Raw genomic sequence first — 14,398 nt, forward strand, 5'->3', positions numbered from 1 at the left:
CATTCAAAAGATAGTATCATCATCATTATCATAAAAATGCAATTAAATGAACAATGTAGGAGTGAGATGTAATGTTCCTAAATTTGCTTATTTGCATAATTGAACACTTTACCCTTATAAGGGGTACTACACCCTCGATAAATTTGTGTCTATTTTTGCATTTTTCTCAAAAACTAATAGTACAGTGGTAACAAAAGTTATGTATATTATAGGGGCAAGGAATCCAATTACTACACTGGAATTTCAGTGACCCAAGACAAGCGGTTTGTTATTTATGATAAGAAATAAGGTACCGCTAGGATGTACCTCGCTTCCTATCACATATACTGAACCGCTTGTCTTGAGTCATTGAAATTTCAGTGTAGTAATTGGATTCCTTGCCCCAATAATATACATAACTTTTGTTACCAGTGTGTAATTATTTTTTGAGAAAAATGCAAGAATTGTCACAAATTTACCACATGGGTGTAGTACCCCCTTAACTGGTAATAATTTGTGTGCGTAATTTTCACACTTGTTTTTAAATTCATGATTATAAGTGTTCTTACATAGACCTATATATAAATGAACATATTTGCATTTTTTTATATTTGTGGTAGCAACGTTGAGCACACAAAGCATGGAAATTAAAGTTTTGTGAACATTTTCACTTTTACAGTAGGTACACTCACCTGTATTCACCACTGACATACTTGTCCCTGTCTTTGAATGTCAAAATGGATGTCTTGTAAACCTGAAAAGAAGTAATAACATTATCAAATGGAAAGAAGTCAAACTTGCCTGTCATATTTGAAAATTAATTTATGAGAAAGAACAAAGAGGGAAGAGAGTGAGAGCGAAATCCAGGGGTTTATTCACATGTAAAGGTGGTATGGGTATGTGGGTCCCTTTTGCAGGCTATCTGAGTTTCAAAGACCCACATTTGGGAATCATGCTCCAGTTCTGTAACTACACTTCGAGTAAAACTCTCAAAATTGTAGCTCTAGCAGCTCAAATTTTGAAAAATTTGAAATTCCTTAGCTCCACAGCCATTAATTTAGCCCAATCTTTGTTCACTAGACCCCTCATTGTAACAGTTCAGAATGTCCCATTTTTTCCCTGTAAATCAGTTCTCAGTTTCCAATGTTTGGCGCTTTGCATCACATACCCCATACCCCCACCAAAATTCATGTTGCCTGCGTCCACCCCAGAGAAATATGTATAATCTGATTTCTCTATCTAATAAAAAATAAACCATTAATTGCCCAATTATTGATTACTTTAGTTCAGTTTTCCATCATCAGGGGTAGAATACTCCTGTGATAAATGTGACTGGACGTGGCGAATCAGCCGTAAAGTCTGCCCCGGTCAATTTTGTTTTATTTCGTGTTTAGAAAATATATACCATAAGCTTTAAAATGGTATATCATTTGACTTCAAACGATATCCAAAAGCGGGGTTATGATTTGTTGAACTCTGTTCCTTCGACAAAATTGTATTTTTTATCGGTTCTACATGTGTCTCTTTTTCTACATTTCTGGTAATAAATATCCAACCGTCATAATTGGCGGTCATTTCAAATCATCCCCAAGTCAACGAGGTTCAGAAATATCCTCTCATTGTTCATTGTTGATTATACATACCTAGACAAAATACAATGCTTTGTTATCTACCACTTGAACAGGATTTAGCCAAAGCAAACAAAGACAAGAACTATTCTATAGAAATAGGTAGAAGCTTATTATCCTCTTCAGCAGTAGTATTATTGATTAATTTAAAAAGCGTTTGATAAGATACTTGTCGCAACGAATTGATACACCTATGAATACGACCTTCACATACATTTTACACTTTAAGGGGGTACTACACCCCTCGATAAATTTGTGTCTATTTTTGCATTTTCTCAAAAACTATTAACACAGTGGTAACAAAAGGAATCCAATTACTACACTGGAATTTCAGTGACCCAAGACAAGAGGTTTGTTATTTATGATAAGAAAAGAGGTACCGCTAGGATGTACCTCATTTCCTATCATATATACTGAACCTCTTGTCTTAAGCGTCACTGAAATTACAGTGTAGTAATTGGATTCCTTGCCCCAATAATATACATTACTTTTGTTACCACTGTGTTATTATTTTTGAGAAAATGCAAAAATAGTCACAAATTTACCACAGGGTGTAGTACCCCTTAACTCAGAATACAATTTGCTGAGTTTACGGCTGATTCGACGCGTCCACTCACAAATTATTAACTCAACAATGCAATTTGTTTATGTCATTAATTGCCATATGGCGGTCTATCACCTAATTATTCATTGTCTCAAGGACTAACAACTTGATAAGTGATTTTGTCACTCCCATCTGAAAAAATTGTGATTAAACTTGTGTCATGTATGTTCTTTTGTTTGTGTATTTGTATTTTGTAATTTTCTACCTTTATGGCTCTGTGTTCACCCTGTGGCGTGGTGGCATGGTAGACATTAGCTTCTTTCCCAGTGCTGATGCATCCGTTGATCTCACTGATGGCTTTCTTGTTTAGCATCTTAAACAAGATCATTCTAGTCCTTGGGTCGAGAACCTATGCAAATAAAAGCAACAAAAGGAAAGGACTGTAATGTAGTTTTTAGAGCTTGTTTAGAATAGATTAAATATAAACCTAATAAATTTTACTCTTATGTCACATGCTACAAATGCATGACTTCCACTTAGTACATATACCTGGGGTGGTATTCAGTACAAATTACCATACAGGATGTGCTGCAAACATACATGGGTCACATTTTCAGCTATTTGGTATATCATTGATATTATCAATGACCCCTTTTCCAGGCCAATTTTGAATGGGTATTTTTTTTGTCTGAAAACTAGCACAATTTTGCCTAACTGGGGTTGCCAACAAGTTTGCCGAACATTTTGGGAAAACTTTTGCTAATTTGTATTAAATTTGGCCAAAAAATTTGACTTTTGGTACATCAGTGGGTCCAAATTTCTTGGAAAATTGGTATATGAATATTATTATGGGGATGACAATGTTTCCTTTAGTAATCAGTACGCCAAAATAACTACAAAATAACATTAAACTGTGCACAAGATCTTAATACTAATAACGGCGTGTCCGTCCGTCCGTCCCTCTGTCCGCGCGCTATCGCGTGCGCGTCCGCGCGGTTCGCTTTCACGCGGTGCACTATCACGTGCTCTTGATGCGTTCGCCGGCAGTAGAGATCTACGCGCTCTCCCTGCACGGCGCTCTCGGAAAAGCATTACAGTGTGACTAACAGGTGCATCTCATCGGACCAATAATTATAGGCCTTATTTTCAACACATATTTCAATACCGAACATGTGCACACACCAAACACTTGCATATAGGCCTATTTCAGCAGAACATGACTATTTCCAAAATCCTCCAGAATGGTTAACATATCCGTTGTGGTGAGGCCTATAACCGTTTTTGCGTTCACGTTTCTCGCGATTGATTCCATTACTTTATCCACGTCATACTAATTTCGGTTTCTCTAAATGTGGTAACAGGGCAGGGCTTGGAAGAGGCGAATGATGGATTTCCAGATTATGGGTAGGCCTACCGAACTACCGAAGTAAGCATCACACCTATAAAACAAACAGAGTTGATTAAGTTGCGTCTTGATCATTGAGAGACGCATTACATAGTAGTTTAAAAGGTCAGGGCAGGTATATGGGTAACGGGTTTGGGTAATTAGAAATAGGCCTATCACGAGAAGCGCCCGACCCGAGAACCGCGAAATCTAGTGGTTTATATTTGTGACAGGTTTAACCTGATTTGAAAACTTATGGCTTGCTGTGTCCCCAGCTAAAACAGTATACACTATACACTGATAGCTTTATCAGCACAAAATTGGATGTCTTGCCTAATGCATTATTTACATAATATCATTATAGTTTTTGGCAAGGTTCTTCAGCGTTCTGCTGATTTGGCACTGACTAATTGAATCACATCATCATCACATCAGCACCTCATTCGCTGATCAAACTGCGTAGCATTGTGTGACTCATGCATGACCTAGTTCTTTTTATATGATAATCAGGTAGAGCTGTCAGACACTGCTGAAGGACCTTGCCGAATACTATAGTACTAATATCAATGCTTCACTTACCTGCTCCATTGTAGCACGGTCTGCTTTGTCTTTCACACGAACCCTGTAAAAAATGGAACAAATCCCAAAATATTATCAAAAAAGCATCACAAATTATAAATATGCTTAGCAAATCAAATGTGATTTGACAGATCTGTAAAAAAAAAGTTAAAAAATAACTTCTCATGGTAAAAACAGCCAAGAATAGAGACAATGGGCACTATAATCTGAGTCATGGAATCATCAAAATGGAATCCACATCCAAATTATTAATATCCACATCCAAATTATCATATTCACTATGCTAAACAGAATATCATCAACATTACAATACCTTAACAAACACAATTTTTCACCAGGTTTGCCGTCGCAAATAATACAGGAGACAAGTAGAAAAAGTGATCCCACCCGGAAATCGAACCCAGGACCTGAGTCCTGGGTCACTTTTTCTGCTTCGGTTCAATTCCCGGGCGGGATCACTTTTTCTGCTTGTCTCCTGTATTATTTGCGACAGCGAACCTGGTGAAAAATTATGTTTATTTATATAATTCCTGTTGATCATGCCACTGTTTTCCATATTTTTCATTGCAATATCATCAATTTACTCCAATAGACACTCACCTATCCGAGTCTGCCCTCTTATTATTTTGCATCAGCAGATTTGTTGCTGAATGTGGAAGCCGTTGAGGGCCTGAGTACTTCTCTACTGTTATCTTATTGGCAAATCTGCTTAACGACTGGGGCTGAAAGATCAAAGTAAAAAGAAGGATGGCATTAATAATGAAATATTAAAGACAATATCTATTTGTCATGGATGCATGAAAACATTGCTATTACTAGCTGGATTAAATAAAGGCCCTTTCCCAGCTTGAGTGCAAAAAAATTAAAATTGTTTATAAATTGTCTAAAAGTGAAGAATAGGTCATTAAAATTGTCAGCAGGTATTTTTTACCCTACTGATTATTCTTACCATATCTCTGATTGGCTAAAATACACGATATACCCATTTTATAACCAATCAAAACAGTTCTTAGTGCGTAATAATTCAGGGGGCTAAGTATTTGCTCACCTGGTAATGGCTGCCACCTTTTCTTTGACTGTTAGGGTTGTTAGAATTCGGCTGAAATGAGATAAAAAATATCCTTATGAAATGTCTGCAAAATGTTCACTCTGTAATCAGAATAATATTGTACTGGCATATTCCACTTGAAATCCATACACCCCCTATATGGAAGACATGACCTTAAAAACTCACACACACAGGTGTGAATTTCAAATGGCGTCAACTTTTCTGGAGGCGTTCATCACACTGTATGCAGACAATCATGGCGCCGTTGTTCATTCAAATGAAATGCAATGATCAAAATCCTCAACAGTATCTCCAATTTGGTCACGAAAAAACAGGTAAATACCTGACTAGGAAGTTAACCGTTTCTCTGCATGGGGTTACAAGAGTTGTCCAGCAAATAATCACTGATTTAAATCAACTTTTTATCATTTTGATAAATTTAAGTTAATTTCTTTCTTAAGGCCAGAGTAATGGAAGACACATTCGTTCACGCCCGAATTTAAGATTTCTTGATATTTATCAACACTAAGATGTATTCTTTCACTTGAAACTGATAAAATACAACTTGCTAATATTTACTCGTATTTTTGCTTGATTTGTTTCACTCTTTTCAACTCTAAAAAGTCACATGGCTCAAGACAGCTTAGTAAATTGGCGGAAATAATGAGTCAGAAATGCTTGCGAATGCGAAATATTTTGATTACGCCATGCGATTCGCTTAGCGTGACGTGATGCAACTCTGCGCGTATGTCCAACGCAGTCTAGGCGCATTCGGTTTGTTGTTCACGCCAGCAAATGTGGTGTAAACAAAACAAAAATTTGCAGTCAAAATGCCACTTAGATTTTTTTAATTATTTTGAATTTTGGCGCACTGAAAGCAGACATTATAGATTCATTGAAGCAAAAAGATGCATATTTGGACCATGCACCAGATACAGCTTTTACAAGAATGAAAGTCTTACCGTTTTAAAATATAAGGACGTTTTGTTCATAATTTTGACATTTTTTTACTAAAACGTCGATTTCTCAGAGTTCACTTTTGACAATATTGCACGATTTTTGTGACAAGATAACTCGAAAAATATGCAAGCAAAAGGTAAACTTTTTGAACTATCGTTTAGAGTACATCAAAGCAATTTTTAGCTTAATAGAGTGACAAAATTGCTTTTTTCCCATGTTTTTTTAAATATTTCGAAAAAAAAGGCCAAATTAAAAAAATAAAAAAACCTTCCCTAAGTTCATGTCTCTTCTTTATGAAAAGCTAACTGAATTTTTTTTACTACAAACGGGTTTGTCACAAAAAAATTGGGGTAAAAAAGTGAATTTTTATGATTTTTTCAAAACTCGAGACTCATTTCCTTTCCAAAAATGTATAGTTTTATATACTTTTGACATACAATTCAGAAATAATGATGCTCGAAAAGGTCCATGTTCTCTCCCATTACACTGGCCTTAAATTGACAGTTTTACTTCATTCTTAATGCTTCTACAACTTTTGGGTACAATTAAATACTTCTAAGGTGCCATTTTATCAAAAAATTCATCTTCAAGGAGCAGATTTCAACAGGTTTATCCCAAGATTTGACCCAATTTTTTCTTTGAAATTTTCACATGTAAAAACATGTTTTGATTTTTTTAAATACCTGAGAGGATAGCAATTGTATCTAGCATTCCACTGGTCTCTTTTGACTTTATCATGGGGTATAGCAGTTATTGTAATCCAAAAAATCAAAATAATCAATTTAAATAATTTAAAAAAACCGATTTAAATCAAATAAATCAATTTTTTGAATTTTTTTCTGGACTAACTGGCAACTTGAAGATTTGGTTGTTTGGGATATAGTTGAACCAAGATTAACTTGACCTTTTGAAGTTATTTAGTGGACTTGCTTACCACTTGTTTTTGTTATCCTAACTACAGTTCGCACATTGAAATGTGAACTTTGATAAACGACCCCCGTTTTAAAATTGGGGCATTAACTACAGTACATATCAAATTACTCAAAAATTAGCCATGGACACCCCCTGCTGTCTGCTTGCTAAGGTCCCGCCTTGAAAAGCATACCTGCGGATATTGTGACCTAGCAGCGTTGAAACGCTTGGTGAAATCTGGAATGAGAAATAAATATCATTATGAAAATATATAGACAAAAAACTATATGGTGGGACTTCAAACCACATAGATATCTTTTACCTATCAATAGCTATGTATACCAATGTTTATTATCATACAGGCCCTTTTTCAATCAATCAATCAATCAATCAATCAATCAATTTGTCCTTACCTGATGTTGCTTCGTTTAAAGCCCAGAATTTCTCCTTGCTGTTATCATCTTTATCAATCAATCAATCATTCAATCAACATACATATCAATCAACATATCAATCAATAAATCAGAATTTCTCCTTGCTGTTGTCATCTTTATCAATCAATCAATCAACATACATATCAATCAATCAATCAATCAATCAATCAATCAATCAATTAATCAATCAATCAATCTATCCTTACCTGATGTTTCTCCCTCCCAGGCCCAGAATTCTTCCTCACTGTCATCATCTTCTTCATCCTCATCATCTACAGTAAAGTCTCCTCTTGTGATACTCATCCCTGAAACTAAAAATAATAAAATAGAGATGATGGATTTTTATATTGTTAACATTCATGTGGAAACAAAGTTCACTACAACTTAATCTGAGGTTAACCTACAATTCTATAATCGGGAACATTCCTAAGCAGTTTGGCTCAAAATCTGCGACCTCTGGCAGCAGTTCATCAAACGGCCTGAAGATGCACCTAGGATTAGGTGCGATACCGTAGCTTCTCAAAATAAAAGTGAGTCCAGTTGATTAGTTTTATGATTCCAATTAAATATTAATCAAGGGGCTCTCAATTATATTTGCATGTGGGCCACGGAGGGCCAAATAAATTTCAAAGATCTGTGTTTGGGGGCCAAATGCATCTTGTTTTGATATGTTTACAGTACAATTCAGAGCTGCTCAAGTTCAAAGCATTTTGGTCTGTGGGCCAGATCCGGCCTGCAAGACACCTATTAATTAAGGTTGGTCTGAACCCTGGAATTATGAAAACTTTCGGGCCTCATAACTGCTAAATTATTAGTCTAAAGAATATAAAAGTATACATTTTTATATTGGAAATGACTTGATGAATTCATCTGTGAGTTCCAATTTGGGCCAAAATGCTCATTTTTGGAGAAAATCCAAAAAAACAGGTTTTTTGGCCCAAATTTTTTCGTGCAACGTAACAAAAAAATTGTTTGGCCAAAAAATTAGATAAAAATATCTAGGGACCATTTTTTGAGAAAAATGCAAAAATAGGCACACAATTGGGCAGGGGTGTAGTACCCCCTTAAATCATCAATATATCCAGCATAATTATGTGCTATTAGTATTAAAATGTCAAATCCCTGACTTCCAATGATAACATAAAATGTATGAGAATGACATTTGACCTTACCATTTTCAAGTACACCTACTTCTACTTCCTGTGGACTCATCATCTTGGTAGAATGACTTTCAAATCTATGAATGAAAAGGTTTTAGAGAGCAACAAAGAGGTTACATTTTATACTGTCACTAGCATCCTTACATGTGCACTAGTGCTGTCCTCTGCACCGTTTTTTAATGTCGACATGTCGATATAATTCATATACCAACGTCGACAGTGTGTCGACATAAAAAAATAAAAAAATTTAATTTTCAAAAAATATTTTTGGCCAGAAAAGCAAGTTATAGGCCCAAAGTGACTTATTATTCAAGGTTAGAAACCAGAGAAATACTGCTACTCAAAAAAAAAAAGCTATTTTTTTTACAAAGTTGGTTTAAGTTTTACATTTTAATTACTTTTGCTTCAATTGAACAGCTAGCAATGCATACTAATTCAATGTGTCCTTGACTGTTCAATAGAAGCAAAGGTAATCAAAATATACAACTTTGTAAATTTTTTATATTTTTTATGTCGACATGTCGGGATACGTGCCGATGTCGACATTATGTCGACATAAGGCATGCTGACGACGGCACTAACGTGCACATATGCATACCATAATCCTAAGAAATTGAGATTAAAGGCAAAAACATGGAGTAAAAAAACAATACAAAGCTGCTGGCTGCTGTACGCGAACCGACAGCAATCATATTTCAAACTACAATGCTAACGCATGACCGTGCATATACTTTTATAAAATGAAAATACTAACCAATCATGAGTGAGTTGGTTTACTTCGGTGTTATACACATTATGAGCATAGTGTAAGCCAGCTACGAGCTTATTACGTCTAAAAAGCAGGTCAGAATTGTTGCGCATTCATGATAGGGTGTAAATTCACAGTTATTTGTCTATCTGTTTAAACGGACCACAATCCGGTCGGTTAATCGTGTAAATGTTTCCGACAGTTAGATTTGAATTGGTAACAATTAAAGTCTTTATAAAATGCCGCCAGTCGATACTGACAACAAACCACACACACCAGGTCACTGACACTGATCCATGTATTATCTCAATGTAAAATACAAGTTTTAAATAAGCACACTTTTTCAATTTTTTTTCTCATCACTGCAATCTGAGACTTTAAGAATTATGTCACAGACATCATCAGTCACTGCCAAAATGTCTTCATGAATAATTCAAAAGACATCCAAAATATATATAACCACACACCATGGGAGCTAGACACATTGGCACCATCACATGGCGCCATGTGTGTAGCCCAAGAGGATCGAGTATAGCTAATTTAGAATTTTATTTATTATGGTCTGGGTATTAAAATCAAGTAAGAATATCAACTGAGAGAGAACGAGAGGGGGTGGGGAGGGATGGGAGAGTAAAGTGAGAGTGAGGGGATGGGGGAGAGTAAAGTGAGAGCGAGGGGGTAGGGGGACAGTAAAGTGAGAGCGAGGGTGTAGGAGGACAGTAAAGTGAGAGCGAGGGGTGGGGAAGGTAAAGTGAGAGCGAGGGATAGGGGGACAATAAAGTGAGAGCAAGGGGGAGATGAGAAAATGGAGTGTGAGCGCAGTAAGGGTGTCTACGCTTACACGTTTAGGAAAATCACTAACCACTTAAAATTTTGTTCGATTTATGTCAAGCAAAAGAACGCACAAGTCAAGCTCAGTTGACTAAAATGGTAGCTCCTGGTCACCTCAGATTCATATCATGCATGGCGCAATGACGTCAGTATCAAGCTGCTCATTAAATATTCATGAAACCGACCACGTGGTCACAATCGGTGGATCGGAGTGGTTGGAATTAACACGACGTGCTTGACCTTACAAGGGGTCAGAGATATGCATATTCATGTATGAATGGCTGCTGGCTAAACAGCGATGCGGATATAGTATTCATCACCGGGACTGAGAAATGCAACATTTTCTCTGTTTCTACCGGGAATTTCAGACACGGACACTTCTACAAATTCGTCCAAAGGTAACCAAAGGGTTGGGGGTCGCATTTTTAACTATCACTAAATGTTTCAGTGCTCAGTGTGACTTTTGATACCAGTGTGTTATTATTTTTTTGAGAAAAATGCAAAAATTGTCACAAATTTATCAAAGGGTGTAGTACCACCTTAACACTATAGTGGGAACTGGGAATTCCAATTGAATTGAATGAACGCAGCTTTCGATAGCGTGACGATTTTTAGCGTACACTGCGCGATTTGCACGAGAAACACTAGCTACGAATTTGCTCACTGATGCCCTCGCATTCGTAGCTAGTCCTTTCGTATCTGAATGTAGTTTGTAAATAAACATGTAAATAACACCGTATACTTAAATACAATAGGCCACTGATAGTCCGAATAATCAGTCCCAGAACAAATTATTAATTTCTGACATGATCGTGTTCTGGGTCTGAACTGTTTCCATATGAAATCTTGATGGCAAATTGGACAAAAGAAGCACATGGTTACAGCTTTTTAATCCCTATTCATGTTACGTGAATCACGCTATTGTGGACCATCTTTCTGATACTTGTGTGTTTGGACAAGCGGAGCGGTCTTTTGTCTACCTCTCTGTTTAGAACAGACGAGGATGTCGAAATTGACATCCTCTCCGAATAGGAAAATCAGCGTAATAGTACGGCACTAGGCCACTGACTGCTTCAATAAGCATACCCTCAAATACAACTTTCCACATAACATACCAATTTGTTACTATACACGTTCCCAACATAATTCTCAGTAGTACTTCGCATTTCAAATGCAACTGCGTGGATATTTCATCACTAAAATTGCTCCCATTTTTCCATTGATCAGCGATGATTCAACTGTCAGTTCACGAAGTAAAATTGACTGTTGTTTCTAGTTTGTAATTTCAATTTCCCTAGACATGTGTATTAAAAAACAAAACTCTTAAAAATAATTTTTTTTTATTGCTACTGACAGTATATATCGGAAATTACTCCTTCATTAACTGCTGATTTGTTTTTGGACTATTTTATAACATTATATCAATATTTTGTATTGTTAAATTAGGTTTGTACTAAAAACACTAACATAACAGAGACAAGTCCAACGCAGCTAAAACGCTCCACCTCATTGGTTAAAAACTAATTGCTTATCACCTGAGCCTGTTACGTCAATAATATTCTCAACCCCACAAAACGTTATTCAGTCATTAATGAGCACAATTTACGTGTGTGAATAATGCCTCGTGAGGTTGAGACTGTTTCACCATCAACACGGGCGCAAACAGCTACAATAATAATAGCATGTGCAGGCCGGATCCAGCTCTGAAAAACTTGCCAAATATTTAGCTGATATTTCCTTTATAATGTTAGGATCGTATGCATCGAAAGTGCAAACAGGTAGGTAATCGAATCCATGGGTTCCTACAGTCATGTCCATATTGGCCAAGGGATGGTTTGTTTACATGGCAATAATTCCTTCAGACTAGGCAATACAGATTCCAAACATATAAAACTTACCTTATATCAGTTTTAGTTGCCCCTAATAACTCCAAATTGACATGACAATTAATTATATTTGCTCAATTTCATACCAAAATCAAGGAAAACATGGTTTTGTTATTGCAAAATAACATGAAAATGAGAAAGGTTATATCTGGTCATTTGCAGTAGGCCACTTCAGGTAATCAATATTGGTCCTTGAATTGCGTACCTGAGTGGCTTTTTGCTCATTGTAAGAGTGATAGTGTTGTAAACTTGATTGCATAACATTAAAATTGCCAACTGACATCCTTTGTATTTGAGTTGTCTGATGATGGTATTAGAACTGTCATGGATGTAAACATTACACAAAATGTCAACAAAACATGCTACTGCAGAACTCTATGCCTGTATGTGTGTGTAATAATCCTTCATATAAGAAGTAGGCCTACCTGGATAGATAGGTCATACATAGTTCAGATTCGGAGGAAAGTGATGTGTCAACATTTTATTACTCTTAGCTTCTACTACCTAAGCCCACGTGTTTTCAGTGGCACGTACTGCCCTCTCCTTAGAAAATATGCCATTCTAAAGTAGGATACACAGACAGTAGAGTCGGAGTCGTGTGTCGCTATTCAACAGGGAATGAGCTAAGACCATCACTGGGAAGTGAGTTGGTAGTTAAAGCTGATAGTTAACTATGTAGAAGTTAACAGGTTTCAATATGGCATGATTCTATATTTAGGCAGGAGAAGTAACACTGAGAACTCGTCTTATTAAACATTAAGGCACGGGCCAGGATGATTTGCACATCAATCTTGAATGCCCATCGAAATAAAAGAGAGGTATCTCGACAGTCGTGTTAGTGTTTTTAAAAGACGGCTGAAAACCGCTCTGTTTTAACTTTATGTACTTTATATCGCGATGTAGGTGCCGGTCACCTTTAGTATCCTCGCTTGTTATTTGACTGTATATGTTTTTATCACAGGCATTTTAATTTTTTATCATGGACTTTAATGTGTTTTCTCATGGACATGGATATTTGCTTGTCTTTATATAATTTTGCCTAGTATATCATGATGTATTTTGTTGTAGTGTTTAAGATGGTATAGTGTTTCTACCTTATATATTTTTGTCTCACTGAATTTTGGTGTAGTTTTTAAGATTGTATACAAAATGGTGTTTAAATGATTGTTTTTATTGTACAGCGCTTAGAGACGTATGTATTAGGCGCTTTAAAATCCCCTTTTATGAACGTACTTCCATTCAGCCACAGAACAATCGGAACCGTACAAATTCCTACATGTGTGTCTGAGGGCCGATCTGAGGGCTGATGACACACATTCGATGGGTGTAGGTAACTAATAGTACAATAAAACTTAAATGACACGCTTATTATAGGTAACCTAGGCAAACCTTAGTTAACACATTTACTAGTCAGCGAATTCGCCGAGACCGGGGCCCCAACACAATGCATATTTACATAGAAATTTGAATTTTTTTCGAGAATAGGCGGGTGACGGAAACCTACATAAATATGTTTTCTATACTTCACTTGACCCAAATATATGATTTTTATGGTGATAATCAAGTCGCACATGGAATTTTAGAGGATTTTGATAGCAGTTCCATTAAAAAAGCTGCCATCGCCATGAGACTAAGATCTAGAAACACCCCGAAATGCCGCTTTTGGGAATTTTGCTAGCTGAATCTTTTGATGAAAGTCAATCTTTGACAAGATGTAACTTTGCTACGGAAAGTGCTATGAAAAAAAGGTTTTCAGTTTTGGCTTAGTTTACTCAAGGGCTTTAATTTGATATATAAAACGATGCAATTTGATGGCAAATTTGAATTCACCTAGGATACCTACTTATTAATATGTGCTGGTGAAGTAAACCAATACATAGCATTTTTATCAGTCATGTCAGTGTTTATATCCCGGTGCATTTTTATAATAATAATAATAATAATAATAATAAAACAGCATTTATATAGCGCATTGTGAATCTCAGATTCCTCAATGCGCTTTACAGATTTAAAAACTACCAAACTTAATTTACAATAAATGATTTTAACTTAAGAATTATACAAACAATAATATGCATAAAACAGCAGACCAGCTGCAAGCAAACAACATTAGAATGGCAAGAATAACACCAGTGAGAGGCCCACCGACAAAATCCCCAGGGGACTGTCGGTGCACCTCACACCGCATCATCAATACATCAATATACAAGATAAAAATACAGTTTAACATAATAAAAATGACACTAATAATCTCAAAAGGTACACAACCATCTCCATCCAAAGATGGAGATGCCAGTGTAGAGTG

The 14,398-nt window shown here is 36.2% G+C and overlaps 1 protein-coding gene across 1 annotated transcript in view; it reads right to left on the bottom strand.

Annotated features, from left to right (window-relative positions):
• Positions 1 to 14,398, bottom strand: part of LOC140139794 (serine/threonine-protein kinase RIO1-like) — a 45,588-nt gene that overhangs the window by 29,633 nt on the left and 1,557 nt on the right. Inside the window, exons 2-9 of the mRNA XM_072161506.1 lie at positions 8,641 to 8,705; positions 7,675 to 7,779; positions 7,228 to 7,271; positions 5,163 to 5,213; positions 4,715 to 4,836; positions 4,115 to 4,157; positions 2,417 to 2,560; positions 672 to 733 (exon numbers count right to left, since the gene is read on the bottom strand). Coding sequence (XP_072017607.1) covers positions 672 to 733; positions 2,417 to 2,560; positions 4,115 to 4,157; positions 4,715 to 4,836; positions 5,163 to 5,213; positions 7,228 to 7,271; positions 7,675 to 7,779; positions 8,641 to 8,705 — 636 coding nt within the window. The remainder of the gene's footprint in view (positions 1 to 671; positions 734 to 2,416; positions 2,561 to 4,114; positions 4,158 to 4,714; positions 4,837 to 5,162; positions 5,214 to 7,227; positions 7,272 to 7,674; positions 7,780 to 8,640; positions 8,706 to 14,398) is intronic.

Source organism: Amphiura filiformis, chromosome 18 (genome assembly GCF_039555335.1).
Source record: "Amphiura filiformis chromosome 18, Afil_fr2py, whole genome shotgun sequence".
Classification (NCBI taxonomy): Eukaryota; Metazoa; Echinodermata; class Ophiuroidea; order Amphilepidida; family Amphiuridae; genus Amphiura; species Amphiura filiformis.